Source organism: Malurus melanocephalus, unplaced genomic scaffold (assembly GCF_030028575.1).
Source record: "Malurus melanocephalus ecotype Western Australia unplaced genomic scaffold, MMel_1.1 scaffold_548, whole genome shotgun sequence".
NCBI lineage: Eukaryota > Metazoa > Chordata > Aves > Passeriformes > Maluridae > Malurus > Malurus melanocephalus.
In genome coordinates this window covers 45,645-63,445 of record NW_026623780.1, presented here as the reverse complement: position 1 = coordinate 63,445, position 17,801 = coordinate 45,645, and the positions used below count along the sequence as shown (strand labels likewise).

The following is a 17,801-nucleotide window of genomic DNA, read 5'->3' as shown; positions in this document are numbered from 1 at the left end:
TTCAGCCCTTCCTGCTCTCGGGCTGTGGACCTGGGCAGGCTGTGGGAGCTTGGACTCGTTCCAGAGGCACCGCGGGCGCGGGGGCAGCCGGGTGTGCTCTGTTTTGCTCTGCATTCCCTGAACGCTTCGCTAAACAACGTTCCCTCTCCTCGGGGATTATTTGCCGTGTTTGCCTTAGATAAGTTTTGCATCAGGCCCAGCTTGTGCGTACAAGCCTGGGAAAAGATCATAAAGCTGTCCAAAAATATTGTTTAAAAAAGGCTGGTATGTGAAGGCAAACATTGCGGGCAGAGCGGATTTTCCCGGTGTCTTCGCCAGTGGGAGGGGTGAAGGGTTCTCCTTTGGGTGCTTTGGCACCCGAGGATGAGGCTGGAGGGTGGATTTGGTGTTAAAGGCAGGTCCTGATGCCCAACAGGTGCCCAGCCCTGGGCAAACAGGGGTGCTCAGGCCCCCCAGGAGCATCCCCAACCTCCAGCTGCGGTGGATTTCCCTTCGGGGTTTTTGTGGCCACTTTTGCAAAGATCAAAACCCCCCAGGAAGCACAAGCTGCTTTTTASTTTCCCCTGATTTTAGTTTTTCCAAGCCATTAACATGTACGGGGTGAGACCCCCGCAGTGTCTCCTCCCTGTACGCTCCCACCCTCCAAGATCCCGCAGGGGATTTCATCTTCCCACGCAGGAGGGGCTTGTTGAGCCAGAAATACAGATGCAGGATGAGAGCCAGGGTGTAAAGTGGGTTGGGGGGTTTGCTTCTCCTTCCTGGGGCCCCCAGGTGATGGTGGGGCACWATTATCCACGTTTTATGGAGGAGAAGCAGTTCAGAAGGACAGAGCTGCTTTCCTAAGGGACCWCCTCACCTGTCCCCATCCCTGTGCTGTCAAATGGGCACAATTTTCTTTTTCTGGTCTCCTATCCCGTTGCTTTTAGCGTGGTTTAATTGTCCTTAACTGCCTTTTAATTACCCTCCCTGCCCTATTTAATTAATTGCCCTCCTGCCCTTTTAACTTCAGGAGCCCGTGGCAGGGAAGGGAAGAGCCTGGCTCCCGTGGGACCTTCTTCGGTGCCATTTTTCCTCATTCCTGGTCCGTTTTTGCCCCCAGCCGGGCTGTTCTCGCCCTGTCTCGGGGCTGGGTGAGGCTGTGGTCCGTCGGGCAGGTGTCGGGTTCCTSGGGCAGGGAGGGGGTGAGGCTCTGACTAATCCCCGGAGCTTTCCATGGGCTGTGATGGCCCAGCCCGGGCGTGCACCTTTCCCCTTGGCTGCCCTTTAGTGCTCCCCTCCCTCTGCTCCAGCCGGGGGGAGCTCGGTGCTGGGTGCCAAAGCCAAGCTCAGCTCTGAGCTGGGATTTTAGAGCCAGATTCACCCCGGGAGCAAATCCCCCCTGCACCCCAAAGCGTCTCCCACCCGGTAAGTTCGTTTTGCATCCTTGTGAAGTTGGAAAAGACAGGCTGGAAATAAAACCCCATAAAGCAGGGATTTGTTCATTGCAGCGCTGGAGGTGAGGGGGATTTTTTACCGAACTCACCCACTTTTATCAAGTGTTGTGTCTTATTTCTACAATAARTATTGTTTAATGTTGCTATGTCAGCATAACATCATCATGTACGGGTCTGGAACTAATTTACATAAGGTTATCTCATTGTTATAAATGTTTTTTTTGTACTGCCCTTGTGCTTCCTCAGTTTWGGTGGTCGTGGGGGTCTTCTCTGATGAAGACTCAAAGTCTTCCTTGCACCTGAACTTTGCAGTTTTTCCTTCAGAGCACATGCAGTTAGGGYGTTTTTTGGGCTTTCTGAATCTAACTGGTCTGAATTTTTAATCTTGTGGCTAATGGGCTTTACAATGCCAATTTCTCATTAGTTCATCTTGCTGTTTCCCAATTAGCTATATTTATTTATTTTTTGAGGTTATCCACCTGGCGAGTTTTTGCTTAAACAGCTAGTTAACTACACTTGACTATAACATTGTATAGAAAGTTATAATTCAGATTATATAAATACAWAAAAACTATAATTCAAGTTATGTAATCATTAAAGAACTTCAATTTGTGTTAGGTATTTTATGAATGAAACTATTTAAGCATTTTGTAACCTTGACCTAAGTTATAGAGGCATCCCAGGATGGGATGAGCTGGTCCAGGATGGTTCCAACCAGGGCTCTCTGCTCCTCGTTGCAGGAGCCAGAGGTGTCCRAGGAGAACCAAAGTGGCCACGCTTCCCTGGGCAGCGTTGGGGCGGGCACTGAGCTCGTGGCACCTCCTTTCCCCGGGCCGGGATGGGCGAATCCAAGGCCTTGGAGGTTCCCCAAGTACGTGATGCTCCTCGGTTTGATCCTGCTCGGCTGCTCCTGTCCTTTCTYGCTGGCTTTGTGGTGGCACACTGGGCTTTGTACCTGCTGCTGCCAGGTGGATGCTTAAGCTGGGCTCCCCGCCATGGGATTTCGTGGTTGAAACCCCACTGGGGGCTTGTTTTTCCTCGCTTTTTATTTTCCTTTTGTCTGTTAGCTGTAGAGCTCCTTGGGAAGCTTGCCTGGCTTTGATAAGCTCCCTAAACTAACCTTTTGGCAGCAAAGAAATGTGACTTTAAATAAATAAATCCCTTGGGGAGCCATTGCACCCACWGATGCAGATGGGCAAGCAGGGGGTGATGTCTCCTGGATGGGGTTTTGGGGTCGGCTCCCATGGGCTTTGCCCTGACCCGATGGCATTCCCGTTCTCCCGCTGCAGGTGACCAGCCGCGATGAGAGCTCCGGCCCTCGCCTGATCCCTTTCCTGCTGATAAAAATGATCAACAAGTCTCGTGAGTCCCACAGAGAGGATCCCATCTCCCCTGGGGAATTGGCATTTGGAAATCTGGCTCTGGGGGTTGGGTGCTGCTTCGCTGTGGYTCCACTTGAGTGATGGAGTGTTGGGGTTTCACGGGTGAAAGCCGCRGTGGGGAAGGTGGTTTTGGGGACCTTGATCTCTGGGCTCAGGCACCCTTGGACTTTGTGGTACAACAATAGGGTGGAGGCACATGGAAAAAGGGACATTTTCCTGGGCTTTGATGCAAAGCAGGCAGGAGGAAACAGAAATGTCACGGTGGCTTTTAAACCCGGGACAAAACCACCGGGCTCATCTCAGAGCCGCTCCTCTCTGGGGCGTGGTGCCAGCCAGCCCTGGGGGAGAAGGCTCTGCCATCCTGGACCTGGCTGGGGAGGCTGTGGGACCCCAATCATCCAAACCCCACGGCTGACAGTGGTTTTTCTCTCCCCCTCCCCTGTGGGCACGCAGGAGGGAAGATACTCGGGGTGCTGGCGCTGTTTCTGGTGATGGTTTGGTACTCGATCTACCGGGAAGACAGGTACATACAGCTGTGAGTGCCTTTTACTCAAGTTTGAAGGACCTCCTGCCCTTCCCTTCGCCCCGGGAGGCAGCTCTGTCTCACCCATCCCGCATGGGATCCCAGAGCATCCTCTGGCTGCATCCCAGGGGGCTGGGGAGGTGGCTGCACCCTCGGCTGCTGCTGGAGAGCAGGGGACACCAGCGAGTTTCCCCCTCGGTGTGCGGTGATGGTTGGGCTCTGCGGGTTTTTTTTGCGAGTGCTGGTGCTTTTCTGAGCCCGGGAGGGTGGGAAAACCTCGCTCTCTTCCCGGTGCCAGCGATGGGAAAGCAGAGCGAGAGGTTCATGAGCAGAGCAAGAGAGACCTCTTGTGATGCAAAGCTGCAAGCCCAGCTGAAAAACACCGAGGCAGCGCTGGCCTTAAATCCGGCTGGAAATCCTCTCTGACAGCTTGAATCCCACAATGGGGATGCCTGGGGGGTGGCCCGAGCCCCTTCGGCCGCGGGGAGGAGTGGTGGAGGCGGGGCTTGCAGAGGAGCAGGCATAATTTGATTTAATTAACCCCTTCCTTTTACAGCTTTTATTTCCCTGTGCAAGAAAACAACAAGACAACGTGTCCCCTAGGGGAGGTGGAAAAGAAAGCGGCGCAGCTCATCGGRAAGTGAGTTTTGGGGCTGGAATCAGGGAGTGGGGGGGATGCAGAGCCGGGACCCCCCTCCCTGTGCCATCTCACCGACCCTTCACTCCCTGGCAGCTACACGAGGGACCACCCGCTCTTCTTGCAGCTGAAGGATTATTTCTGGGTGAAGACTCCGTCGCTCTACGAGCTGCCCTACGGCACCAAGGGAAGCGGTAAGGCTGGCACTGCTCCCTGGGCTCTGTCTGTCCATCCTGCTGCTGCTCCCGGGGCTTCAGCTTCCCCCTTCCTAAAGACAGCTGCAGTTTCATTTTGTTGGGGACCGTTCCCGAGCTGTTTCCTTGGTTTTTARACTCTGCAGCTCATATCTCCTCACCCTGGGTGCACGTGGTGCTTCTAAAAGAGTTCAGGGTGGGACAGGTTTTACTAAATCCCAGTGATAAATTATCTGCTGAAAATGGGATTAACAGCAGSAGGAAATTGGGCAGGGATGGGCAGCACCCAGGGTGTTGTGCCAGGCAGGAACTGCCTTCCTCACCTTCCTCACCTCGTCCTCTCCCTTGCTTTGCAGAGGACGTCCTCCTGCGCTTGCTGTCCATCACCCACTACTCCCTGCCTGAGAGCATCCAGAGGTAACAYCGGGGTGGGTTTAGGGGCTTTTCTTTCTTTTTTCTTCCTCCTTGCCCTCATGGGGGGTGTTTGGAATTTGTCTGCTGTGGGCCCAGGATTTGGCAAACCAAACCTCTGCAGCCCAGGGGTGGTGGATGGAACATGGGAAGGTTTGGAGACAGGACAACACAGGATTAATGCCCCTGGGGGTTAAAATCACCCCGGTTTTGGTTGAGATGGGGGTTTCTCTCACAGCCTCAAGTGCCGGAGGTGTGCGGTGGTGGGCAACGGCCACCGGCTCCGCAACAGCTCCATGGGGGACACCATCAACACCTACGACGTGGTGATCAGGTACAGCCCTGTACCCAGCTGGTGCCACCCCGCTCCCTCCCCGCTGCCCCCACAGCCGGGGTGACACCTGTGATGTCCCCAAGGCTCAACAACGCCCCGGTGCACGGTTACGAGCAGGACGTGGGCTCCAAGACCACCATGCGCCTGTTCTACCCCGAGTCAGCCCACTTCGACCCGCGCACCGAGAACAACCCCGACACGCTGCTGGTGCTCGTGCCCTTCAAGCCCATGGACTTCCAGTGGATGGAGGCCATTCTTAATGACAAAAAGAGGGTGAGCGTGGTGGGCAGCCAGGTCCAGCCCCTCCCTGACTGCTCCAGGATCCGACCCTCACGCCACCACCCCGCCCTTGGGGATGTCTGGCCTCTTGCAGGTTCGGAAGGGGTTTTGGAAACAGCCCCCGTTGATCTGGGATGCCAACCCRGAGCAAGTGCGCATCCTCAACCCCTACTACATGGAAGTGACTGCTGCTAAACTGCTCAACCTCCCCATGAAGCAACCACGGAAGGTCAAACAGGTAAGGGGTGGGGATGGCCCTGCACCCCTSAGGGGGGACAGCCTGTCCCTGCACAGCTCCCTGAAGGGCTCTCTGTGGCACTGTGTCCCACAGAAACCCACCACGGGGCTGCTGGCCATCACCCTGGCGCTGCACTTCTGTGACCTGGTGCACATTGCGGGCTTTGGCTACCCTGACTCGAACAACAAGAAGCAAACCATCCACTACTACGAGCAGATCACACTCAAGTCCATGGCTGTAAGTGTCTGCCCCACGGTTTGGTCCATGTTTCCCCCATTCTTCCCCCAGGATGGCAGCCCAAAAGGGCAGATCCAGGATGCTGAGGGGTGTRGGAGGCTCTTCCCTCATTCCCCTCCCATGATGAGTGTCGAGCTCYATCTTTGGATGGTCATCATCCAACTATGTAGTCTTTGGAGGCTTGGAGAGTTGGACCCATGCCCTGTTTATGTGTGAGGGGAAGGGCTCATGGACAAGGGGATTGGGCAGGGAGGGTTTCATCCCTGCTTTTGGGGGRCTCCAGTCCCCACTGGTGGGGTTGGGAATGTGAGAGGGGTGGCAGGAGAGCACTTGGCCCCTCTGTGCCAGACTCCAGTGTCACCCCCTGCTCCCCATCCTGCAGGCGTCGGAGCACAACGTGTCACACGAGGCCGTGGCCATCAAGAGGATGCTGGAGCTGGGACTCGTCAAGAACCTCACCTACTTCTGAGGGTGGCCGCAGGGACACTGTCACCGGGGCGAGGGGACACCATCCCCGCAGTGAGGGGAGACCGTCCCCGGGGCGAGAAGACAGCGTCCCTGCAGCGAGGGGACACTGTTCTCACAGCGAGGGGACACTGTTCTCACAGCGAGGGGACACCGTTCTCAGCGAGGGGACACCGTTCTCACAGCGAGGGGACACTGTTCTCACAGCGAGGGGACACCGTTCTCAGCGAGGGGACACCGTTCTCACAGCGAGGGGACACAGCACTGGCGCAGCTGGAGTGACTGAGGGCAGAGCATCCTGGTCATCGCTGCCACCGTGCCCTGGGACTGCTGGGGCTGGGGATCCGTGCGGGACCGCGGGTCCCCGGGTGGGGCAGCTCCTGGGGGTGCAGGGAGCCCGGCGGGGCCGTGCCCCCGCACCTTTTCTACTGACGCACTGAAGCTACCGAGGACCTGGAGGGGATTTGTGGGGTAGGGGGGTCCTCCCTCCCAGCGGGCCTGAGGGGGTGAGTCGGGGCAGGAGCCCTTGCCCTGGACATTCTCCTTCCCTTAATTCCCTCACACACTGACGAGGGCCCTGCTGAGGGGCTGATTTTGGGGGTCCTGGCCCCCCCCAGGGAATGGGAGCCTTTGCAGGCTAATTTTGCCTCCTCCCTGCCCTGGACCTCCCCCCAAATATTTAATTCCCACCCCCCGTTTTTTTTTAATTTCCTTTTTACTTGGCGGCCCTGTCCTGTGCCTTAGCGCTGGCGTCGGGGCTCGTCCCCGCAGCCCCCCTGGGCGGGGGCACCTTGGGGTGCTTGGCTTYGGGGTCTGCCGGGGCCCTTTATGGGTGCAGATTAATTTAATTAATTTAAATGCTTATTTATGGTGGAGCCTTCCCCAGGGCCCGTGTGCCACTGGTGCCAGGGGCCCAGGGTGGGCTGGCACGTTCTTGGCTCCATGGGGGTGGGCGTTTGGGATGTCCCSCCACCACCGAGGGGTTGACTGGTGCCTTGTCCCTGCTGGTGTAGGGTCCCCTGTGCCCCCGTGGGGCTGTCAGTGTTGGGGGGACCCGTGGATGGGGGTGTTGGGGCTGATGCTGGCACCCAATAAAGTCCTGGTGAGGCTGGGATGGGCTGGGCGCTCCTGGGGTGTGATCGGGGGATGTGTGAGGGAGTTTTGGGGCTGTGGATGCAGGGGGGTGGTCTGTCCCCATGCCCGTGTGTCCCCACATCCCCTTACCTGCTGTGAGGCCCCATCTCCTGGCTCCCACGCTGGGCTCGCAGGATCCCAGCTGCCCCGTGCCTCAGTTTCCCTCCACCACCGGCCATTTCTGCCCCCGTGGGGCGTCCCCCGGSCTCCGGGCCAGCTCAGTGCGGGGGCAGAGCGCCAGGGAAGCCGGTGTCCCCGCGGGGTGGCCATCAGCCCAGGCGTGCCACGAGAAACACCTCTTGTATTGACCGCGGCGCCGCGATACAGCGCGGAGAGGCCCTTCCCGGGGGGTCCCTGTCCCACCGATGTCCCCCCCCCTATTCTGTCCCACAGGGCGGGACCCCCCCAAACCCCCCCGAAACGGACTCTATAAGTATGGACACGGAACACCACGAGGGAAGGGAAGGAGCCGGGTGGGAGAGGGCAGCGGGAAGCGGAGGCGAGCGGCTGGYGGGGCGCGGGGGTGCGCGTTGGGGGCGGCTCCCCGGGGCTCGGCGCGTCCTCAGGGTTGTGCTTAGCATGTACCGGGGACGGGGGGGATGCTCGGCCGGTCCCCCCCGCCCCGCAGCCCCGCTCCGGGGGTCCCGGCTCCGGCCTCTCGCCGCCGGCGGGCGCCACTGTCCGAGCGCGGAGGTCCCGAGCGGCCCCGGAGGGGCTCAAACGTGCGTCTGCATCCGCCTCTGCAGGGGCCGGCTGGGGTCTGAGTTTTGGGAAGACGACTGGGAGTGGTGGGAGGAGGACGCGGAGGCCTTGCTGGCCTTGTCGAACTGCACGTAGCCGTCCTGCTTGCCGCTGCTGCTGATGCTGCTGTCGCACTGGGTGTCGAGGAAGGAGCTGCTGTCGCTCATGGAGCCGCGCTGGAACTCGCGCTCGCACAGCTCGATGGAGCTGCTGCCCATGCCCAGCACGAAGCGCTGGCTGTAGTCGTAGAGGCGGCTCTGGCCGCTCAGCGTGCTGTAGATGTTGGTGAAGGACATGCCCGTGGGCACCCGCTGCTTGCCGGCCGGGCGCAGGTCAGCCGGGCAGCCCGACAGRGAGATGGTGGGCGTGGAGTGGTGCTCCTTGAAGGTGTTCACGCTGTAGTAGCCGTTGGTGGGGTCCTGGGGAGGGGCAGAAGGGGCAGGTTGGTGGTGGTTTCCATGGGTGCTGTGGCATTTGGGGGTGCCCACCCTGCCCCTCCACCTGGGACGTGTGAGATTTATTGGAATCACAGAATATCCTGAGTTGGGGGGGACCCACAGGATCACCCAGTCCAGCTCCTGGCCCTGCACAAACCCCCCAACAATCCCACCCTGTGCATCCCTGGCAGCCTCGGGGCCGGGACCATTCCCTGGGGAGCCTGGGCAGTGCCAGCACCCTCTGGGGACAGAAGAACCTTTCCCTGGGGAGCCTGGGCAGTGCCAGCACCCTCTGGGGACAGAAGAACCTTTCCCTGATCTCCAGCCTGACCCTCCCTGGCACAGCTCCAGCCCTTCCCTGGGTCCTGTCCCTGTCACAGGGCACAGAGATCAGTGCTGTCCCTCAGGAAGAAGCTGCAGACCCCAGTGAGTCTCCCCTCAGTCTCCTCCAGGCTGAACAAGCCAAGTCACCTCAGCTTCTCCTTGTGTGGCCACTCCAGACCCTTCTCCATCTTCACAGCCCCCTTTTGGAGGACACCCTCAACCCCAAAGCTTCCAGCAATGTCCTCTTGTGCCACCAATGTGTCCCACTCTGTGCAGCCCCCTCCAGATGGAACAAGGTGCTCCTTGTTCCCACTATCCTGGTAACACACCTTCACGTGACCCCCAAAAGGGGCCAGAAAACAGTGCCCGGGCACCAGAGCCTCTCTCCCTGSACAGGGACAGCTCTCTGGGACAGGTCCCACTGGGGACATGGCCCAAGGACAGCCAGTGTGGCAGCAGCACTGCTGGGTGAGGGATGAGCTGTTCTGCAGGGTGGTGGGCTCAGGAGGGGTGTCCAGCACCCCGGGGTGCAGTCCCTCCGCCAGGAGTGACCAGGGTGGCTCTGACCCCATCTCTGACAGAGGTGGTCCCCCAGGATCAGCTCACCTTCAGGTTTTGAAACTCCTTCTCCTCCTCCTTGAGCACCTCGAGCTGCTTCAGCACCGAATCCTGCTGGAACTCCCCGCGGTCCATCTGGGAAAGGACGCGGACAGGGATCAGCATGGCAGGCACCGGCTGTCCCCCGGCTGTCCCCCGGCTGTCCCTCGGCTGTCCCCATCCCCGGGGCCGTGTGGGCCGAGCCCCACGTCCATCATCAGCCACCAGCCGGGTTCAAGGGCTTGCCCAGGGATGCCCCGACAGTCCGAGGGCAGCGGAGCCGGGCGGGCGCCCAAAAGCCCCGCGATTCCCTGGGTTACAGATTGTTTTTGCTTGTTTAGGACAGAATAGGCCGGGCTGATGCAGAAAAGGAATTATGTGCAGTAGTGAGGATCGGGGCTGCATCCACCTGCCCAAAGCAATACCCCAAAATCTCCTTTATAATTTTTTTTTTTCGCTTTGTTTTCATTATTTCCTCCTCAGCTAAACTTGGCCGYCTCATTAGTTTTCCTTTGAAGGCTGGCCGTGATCCGGAGGAGGAGGAGAGGAGGGGCAAGGTGCACATTAATTACACCACAGCTTTAATTACCCTTCCTTCAGCACACGGGGCTGTGCAGGAAGCAGAATAATTATCAACCCATTTCTCAGTTGCCTTTTTTTAGCTTCTCCCGTATTCACCGGACGCCTCCAGCTCGGCTTCTCTGCGATCACAGCCCCACATCAGCCCCAAAATCCCTTTTTATTGCCCAAATTCTCTCCTCTTTAGGATGGTAAGTGGCTGTGGAAATTCACCCCGCGGCACTTGCTGTTCATCTCCCGAAAGCCTTTGATGTGGCTGTTAAAGGCAATAAATTAAAGTACCTGAGATTTCCTAGGGAAAAGAAAGCCTGTATCAGCCATTGATTTACCAGGATAAATACAAGTGTCGCCGAGGATTAAATAAGTGCAGCTAAAATGGGATGTTCGAGGTTTTTTTTTTTTTGCTCTGCCAGCCCCCTCGATCCTCTAAAACATCGCTGCAAAGGCAGAGACTGGGGGTGTGAACCCTATCGGAAAGGTTTAACAGACCCCAGCTCAGAAAGAAAAGGAGAAATCACCCATCCTCCTTGGATTTGGCTGTTTTTTTGGCGTGGGTGACCCAGGTGGACAGGGCCGGAGCCGGAGATGGAGAGAAGGGAATTGGGAACCAAGGGGACAGTCCCGCTGTGACCAAACCGCCCTGGAGTTAATGCCGGCTTTGATGGGGTGTTTTAAACCAKTTCTCGCAGTGGTGTGGGAATGATCCGGGCACTGGGATGCTCCTTGAGCCCCGTGGKGACCCTGCCKGTCCGTGAGGCTCTGAATTYGGCCGCACCCYGTGGGTKTGGGGACTGCAGGGCGCCCCTAAARCGCCGTCACATCACTGACTCTCCACTTCCCCCATTACAGCCGGTCATTAACGTCATCTTTGTTAAAGGTTACACCGTTAATTAGCGGGCGGGGGGACCKCCGTGTGGGATTTCCGCTTTGTCATCGCTGAGTAAACACCGGGAAGGGACGGGAGTTAACTCAAGTTCACTCCATCACCAATATTAATGAGAATTACGAAAGGGGAGAGGAAATACATGGAAACAGACCGGAGATGCCCGAGTGCCCTGGCAGGGGATGCCCCAGTGCCATGCCCGACTTTTTTTCCAGATCCATGGCTTTGTCCAGCCGGGTGACAGCCCCGATCTGCTCCGATCCGCGGCGCAGCGCTGCCTGCAGATGGCTGGTGACACAGCCGCCGGTCGGAGCTGCGAGCCCACCATTCCCCTCCTGCCAGCGCCCTTCCCATCCTGGCAATCYCATGCCAGGATCTAATCCTGCTCGGCACTGCCAGGCGCCAGCAGCCTTTGCCATCCCCAGAGCAGTGGGGSAGCGCAGGTGGGGTGTGAATTCCTGTCCATTCCCAAAGCTCGCCGGTGCCTCCTGGATCAAATGAGGGATGTGCCAAACTGCATAATCCCCGCACCCCTGAGTGCCGCTGCCTCAGTTTCTCTCACTGCAAAGGGCAGGGACCCCCTCGAGATCCCGAGCATCACCTCAGCTCCGCCGTGCTGGCTCGCAGCGCCCGGGGAGCGCATCCCGGCAGAGCAAAGTGCCCTCTCGGGCAGGGAAACACCGATGGAAGCAGCGCCCTGCTCCCGGTCCGCCCGGAAATGCGGAGCTCTCCCGCGTTTCACGCCGCCTCTGAGATGGAGAATCAAAGAATCCGACAGGATATGAAATTCTTGGCTTTCATTCGTGGACACAATATGTTTTTTAAAAYGCTGCTCCAGGTGCCTGAGTATCGTCCAGACCTGGCGCGCTCGAGGCGCCTCCCCCCACCTCGCTCCAGGTTTAATTACAATATTTCCGGCTGGTTGGGTAATTGGATGCCACCCGGCAGCGCTTGTGTGGGCCAGACGTCACCGGGGTGAGGGATGGTGATGGCGATCCTCGAACAGCGRCTTCCTCTGCTCGCAGGGAGGGGACCAGCCCATGAATAAAGAGCCCCTCTGGGAATTCCCGGCTGGATGAAGCTTTATCACCTTCAAACACCGGCTCTGGCCGCTGTGCCCAGTGATGTGAGCTCCCACTGGCGTGACTGTGGCTGTCCATCCCAGCAGAAGCTGCAGCACCTTGTCCCACCTGTCCCCCTTCAAACACCGGCTCTGGCCGCTGTGCCCAGTGATGTGAGCTCCCACTGGCGTGACTGTGGCTGTCCATCCCAGCAGAAGCTGCAGCACCTTGTCCCACCTGTCCCCAAAATGCTGATTTTGGATGGGCTGGTGCCGCTGGAAGKGTTTGGTGGTGTGGGAGGGATGYTCCCCGGGCATCCCGGGCGAGGTTGGATGTCGTGGGGAYGCAGCCTGGCCCCARTTCAGACCCGGCTCTGCCAGCTCGGGGTTGCTGGCGCTGCCCAGGGTGGCGGTGGCAGTGGCCACCGGGCAYGTGGAACGTGTCCCAGCCCGCGGGCACGGGAGAAAGGCAGAGGAAGGGATGCTGTGTCTGCTGGGAATGAGCCCCATACAGAATGAAAATTCTGCTTCTTGGATTTTCCCTCTTCCATGGGGATCTGAGCTGGGCGCTGTCTGGAACAGGTGTCCGGTGCTGATCACCTGTGTATGCTGTGAACACACTGGGAACAGCCCTTGGAGCACGGGGATGGCTTTAAGGAGACGGGACAAGATAAACCTGTCACTGGATTGATAACTGAGACTGTTCCACTCCAAATATGAACCAAAGGCGATGCCYGGATCTGCCTGGCCACACCGGATCCCCTCTGATGGAGGGAATGATCCAGAGATGGAGATCACTGGGATGCCCCTGCCTGCCTGACACTTTGGGATCGTCTCTGACTTCCCACCGCAGTGGGAACGGCTCCTTTGGGAATACCAGCCCCATTTCACAGAAGGGGAGGCACAGGGTCSTGTGCCGGGAATAAACCCAGCCATGGCAAGGGAGGAGGCTGTGCCACGATGCTTTTCCTCTCTCCTCTCACAGCCTGAGCTCAACGGAGCCGCCGTGCCCATGCAGTGCACGCAGAGGGGAGAACGCGGCTGTTGTGGTTTATTTTGCCCGGGATCCGGCCCTTTACCCGCTCCTTTTCCTCTGGCCGCTAGAGCTGGCAGCCTTTTCCCTGCCCGTAGGCGCTGCCTGGCAGAACMGCTCTCGGAGCAGGGGGTGGGAGCGGCGCTGAGGCAATGTGAACATATGCAAATCAGCCAGCGTGACGCGTATCCTAAGGTGTTAATGAATTTATAGATGCATGAATAATGACTTGTGAAAAGCACGGTGAGCTGCCGAGGTCACAGATGGCTGGAGAATGACAAAACAGCGTTTGGGGGGAAGGAGAGCCACGCTGGCACTCTGCGGCCAGGAACGCTCCGGCAGAGCAGGACGCGGTGGGAAACTGAGGAACAAAGGCWCAGCCACCGTGCTGAGGATCCTGAAATTCAGCAGGAGCAGGTCGGGCTGTGCTGGGTTCAGGGGCTCGGCCGAGAGGCCGGGATGGGGTTGGGATGGAGAGCAGCGAGGAGCTGTTTGCCAGAGAGGCTGCTCCTCTTCAACATCCACATTAATGAGCCCGAGCCCGGCATGGCAATGACAGTCACAGGTGAAATTAAACTGCAAGGTGTGATGAACACTGGTGAGGGCGAGGAGATCCTCTCAAAGCAGGGAGGTCTCATAGGATATTCAGAGAAGGCAAATGGCGGAGGAGGGAGAGCTGGAAAATCTTGGGGTGAGGATAGAGAAGTGCTGGACACCTCCTCCTCCTGCTGGAGAGGTCTCATTGCTGCTCCTCAGCAAGAGGAAGTTTTTAACTTGATCTGTCATTTAATTGACAAAGTCAGAATATTYTATCAGGAATCTGATTGGCATCCAAGGCTGGGTGTCTGATGGCCGGGGGAGGATGCCCACACCGCCTGCTGGACACAACAAGGAGGTGGATGAGAGAGAGCAGGGGTCCTGTGGACTCTGAGGAGAGAAGAAATTGGGGAGTATTTCCTGGGAATGTGCTCGCCGAGGGCACATGAGGGTGGGGAGGCTCTTGTCCAGGCAGGGGAAGGGCTTTTGATGCTGTCTCCCTGCAGGAAGGACGTCCCAGCTGGGGCCAAGCCCTCCCAGCATCAGGGACAGAGATCATGGACCATCTCTTCCAGCTCCTGAACGSTGCTGATCCAACAATGCCATTTCCAGCTGCTGTATCTTGAGGAAAAATGCCTGGAAATTTGGCCAAGAGAGAGGAAGAAGAATCTCCTTCTTCAGGCTGTGAGTCTCTGTTTTGTCATATCCAAAGCACTCAGCTTTGCCTTCCCTGTTTACACTCAAACAACCCCTTTGTGCCATGACCAAACCCCCTCTCACCAGTCTGCTGATAAACCCCGGAGCTCTCTAACCTCTCCCTGCCAGGCATTTTTTCCCAGCTCTCAAACAAACGTTGTCATTTTTTTTCCGCACCATTTCCACCCTGCCAGAACCCTCATTGCAAYGAGCCTGGTGCAGCTCCGCTACCAGCCTCACCAAAACACACACTGCTGTGAAATCACCCTCTGGCTCTGACCAATAACCCCAGAAAATCCCCAGGAAGGCTCCCAGGATCCTGTGCCTGATGCCCCATGACCATCCCCTTCCTCATTTGGTCACAGTGGTAAATGTTCTCTTCTGCTGAGGCTTTGTGTGTGTTTCCAGCATGGCATAATATGCTTCCAGTTACAGTCTGGAGCGGGATTTGGGATGATCCCAAATGCCCCTGTGGGAGCCAGATCTGGGCTCGGCGCTGCTGATCACACAGGTGATGTATAGGGTCCCATGAAGAGGAAACTTCTTACTCCCCTTCATCCCAGCAGAGTGCTCCAAACCCAATCCCAGCCTCCCCTGTCCTTCCAGCTTTCCAAACCCCACCGTGGCCTTGCAGATTTCTCACTGCAAAGCCCTGCAGGGAACGAAGGGTCTTGCACAGAAACCTCAGTGGTGCTGGGATAAATTGCCAYATCTCCACCTCCTTTCTGCCTCATTGTTTGGAGGCTCCCTGGCTGTCTGGATGCTCTGGCAATCCTGACAATTCCAGCAGGCAATTCCACCCACCCTACAATGCTCAGCCTTGCCTTCCCACCAGGCGTTCATGGAACAGCTTTTGCAGGCAGGACATACAAGTGCCGCCCAAAAGAGGGAGAGTTAGAGGAGATAAAAACCAGCCAGCAGCCTAGAAAGCAGCCACTGGTTTCTTCATTCCCTTCTCCCCTTCCCATCTGCTCTTTTCTCTCGTTTTTTTACAGCTATTTGCCTTTCTTAGCCATTTTTCAGCTTCAATTTGTCACGAGCAAGGGAAACCAAAGGCAAACTGGGGCTGAGACAGAGAACAATGACCGAAGGGGTTGGTGGTGAGGATGCAGTCCCCGGGCTCAAGCTGAGTTTCCTGGGCTCTCAGCCACCCCCCTCCTGCCCTGCCTGTGTGTGTCGGTCCCCTCGGGTGAAGGCGGTGTCCTCGGGAGGGTGACCCCTCCCCGGTTGTTCCAGCCCCAGGCGCAGAGCATCCCCACACCCGCGGCGTTCCGGGAGTGCATCCAGCCCTGTGCACACACAGAACTCTCGGGGCGCAGCCCTCGCTGCTCAATGAGCTCCTTATCACCCCGTGCTCACCCCTGGCGAGTTTCCCTGCCCTCCGCAGCTTTCCAGGTGTGARGTGGCGAATTTGCTTTGCAGTTAGCCCGGCGGGCAGCTGGGCCAGTGCAATAAACCCCTCCCAGCTCTCCGTTCTCATCGGTCAAGTTTGACTCGAGTTTTTACGGCAGAAGGATGTGGATTTCGAGGGCAGGATTTTTTGAAAGAGCATCTTTGCCTCGAGTGGTCATTCCGGGCTGAAGGACACGTGCCCGGGCTCGTTCCCATCAAAGTTTAGCCCGGAGCGATCGCTCGGGGCGGGGAAGGAATTCCTCACCATCAGCTGCTTGATGGTCGGGTGCTCCTCCGCCTCCCTGCCCGAGGCCGGCTCCTTGTGCACGATCTCCACACGGATGTCGTTCTTGGCGGAAACCACACCCTTGAGATCTGCGGAAAGAGGAGAAGGAAAAGGGGGTTAGTCCGAGGCCGAAGGTGAAGGGGATTAGTCCGAGGCTGAAGGTGAAGGGGGTTAGTCCGAGGCTGAAGGTGAAGGGGGTTAGTCCGAGCAGCGGTGGAGTTACTGCAGGGACCTGGCTGAGGGTGCCTGGCCAGGAAAATCACCTTTGAACACCGGCTCTGACCGCGGTCACCAGTGATTGAGCTCCCACTCGTGTGAGTGTGGCTGCCCACCCCAGGAGAAGAAGCAGCACCTTGTCCCCCTCTCCCCAAAATCCTGATGTTGGGATGGGCTGGTGCCGCTGGAAGGGGTCGGTTCTGTGGGAAGGGCATCCCGGGTGAGGCTGGAGACATCGTGGAGACACAGCCTAGCTCCAATTCAGACACCCAAATACGTTCAAACATTGCTCCTGCAGTTGTCAGCAAGGCAGTGGAGAGCGGGAGGAACGAAATTTGCATTGCCATGAGGGATGGACAGCTCAGCCTCCTACAGGAATTCCTTTGGGAGCTCGGGTGGCCTTGGCTGTCACCAGGGGCTGGGCTGCAGCAGAGCTGCTCACACAGGGAGTGGGGTCATTGTCCAGCCTGCTGACCGGCAGGAAATACTCCTGAGGGATGGACCAGCTCTGCCCAGGCGCTGGGAGCCTCCCAAAAAAAGCCTCCCCCGGTCTGGGGTGCAGACACGCACGGAAAGGGCCGAGCAGCGAGCACAGACGCGGCCAGGGATGGGTTTGTCATCTGCAAGCAGCCTGGAGATGACGAGAAGGGAGAAAAACATTCCTGGAGAGAGTCCCTGCCTCCCCTGAAGGTGTCAGGCGTGCTTTGAACAAACCATTCCAGCAGAATTAAGGCACAGACGCCGAGCAGCGGGAGCAGAGCGGCGGCGCAAAGCCGAGATGAAAAGCAGAGATGGAGGCAAATSTGAGCAGCGAGACCTCGACGGCTTTGAAGCCGAGCCCCAGCCGCGGATCTGGCTCTCACCTCCCAGGATGGCTGTGCCAGCCCTCCCGGACCCAAAACCTGCCTTGAACCGCCGGTTTGTCAGATCTGCCTCCAGCTGATGGATGCAGCAGCGCCCTGCCGAGCCAGGAGTGCGGGATCCGTCCAGAAAAGGCTGGACCCCGGGGATTTTTATCTCTAAACCAAACTGGATGATGTAACCCAGACCAGCCGGAGGCTCCATCCCTGATTTCATCTCTCCTGGCATTCCCTGTCCTCAATACCTGCAGCCCCCAGACTTCTCCAAGGCTCAGGGCACGAGGCAAAGGCTTTCACTGGGAATATACTACAGATTTTTTTTCTTTTTTTAAATGTTTTCCTGCTGGGACCACGTTCCTGGTGCTGGAGCCTCTGTCTTTAATCACAAGGAGAAGCTAATCACTGTCTTGCAGCTCCTCTCCCAGGAGTGCTCCCCCTTAAATAACTCTAGGCTGTTAAGTCACTGAAGATACAACAACAGATGTGCAGTAAAGTAATTTTTTTTTCTTTTCCAGAGCCTCCAGGCTCGGTGTGTCTGCACCTGGCCCTTTTTTTTTTTTTTCCCCCTTTTTTCCTGCATTTTCCCAAAAGGTGGTCAGGAATGGCCTCCCCCAGTGCTGTTAGCTGTGGTCAGTGGCCAGGTCAGGAGATTCCTTCTCCAGTGTTGCTCCTAGGTCATTGTGTCCCCTCCACATAATTGTTCCTGCAGCCTGCACCAGGCTGTTGTTGTAAAAGATGCTCCAGTATTTATTTTGTGAGAGGAATCTGCAGCCATCCTGGCAGGAAATGAGTCCTTCTCCTGATACCCGAGTGCTCTGTCAGTCCCATCATTCCTGAGCTGATCTCTGTGATACCTCACACACCACTAACACCGAGGGAACTGCTTTCCTCGC

The 17,801-nt window shown here is 57.6% G+C and overlaps 2 protein-coding genes across 2 annotated transcripts in view; one reads left to right on the top strand and one right to left on the bottom strand.

Annotated features, from left to right (window-relative positions):
• Positions 1-7,472, top strand: part of ST3GAL4 (ST3 beta-galactoside alpha-2,3-sialyltransferase 4) — a 13,822-nt gene extending 6,350 nt beyond the window's left edge. Inside the window, exons 3-12 of the mRNA XM_057382037.1 lie at positions 2,723-2,795; positions 3,269-3,338; positions 3,895-3,978; positions 4,072-4,169; positions 4,526-4,586; positions 4,819-4,914; positions 4,998-5,187; positions 5,288-5,431; positions 5,525-5,668; positions 6,051-7,472. Of these exons, the coding sequence (XP_057238020.1) occupies positions 2,723-2,795; positions 3,269-3,338; positions 3,895-3,978; positions 4,072-4,169; positions 4,526-4,586; positions 4,819-4,914; positions 4,998-5,187; positions 5,288-5,431; positions 5,525-5,668; positions 6,051-6,137 (1,047 nt within the window). The 3' untranslated portion in view covers positions 6,138-7,472. The remainder of the gene's footprint in view (positions 1-2,722; positions 2,796-3,268; positions 3,339-3,894; positions 3,979-4,071; positions 4,170-4,525; positions 4,587-4,818; positions 4,915-4,997; positions 5,188-5,287; positions 5,432-5,524; positions 5,669-6,050) is intronic.
• A 76-nt stretch (positions 7,473-7,548) lies between these two features.
• KIRREL3 (kirre like nephrin family adhesion molecule 3) overlaps positions 7,549-17,801 on the bottom strand; it is a gene marked incomplete at its 5' end in the record, with an annotated part of 50,559 nt that continues 40,306 nt past the window's right edge. Inside the window, 3 exons of the mRNA XM_057382077.1 lie at positions 7,549-8,427; positions 9,376-9,462; positions 15,812-15,921. Of these exons, the coding sequence (XP_057238060.1) occupies positions 7,984-8,427; positions 9,376-9,462; positions 15,812-15,921 (641 nt within the window). The remainder of the gene's footprint in view (positions 8,428-9,375; positions 9,463-15,811; positions 15,922-17,801) is intronic.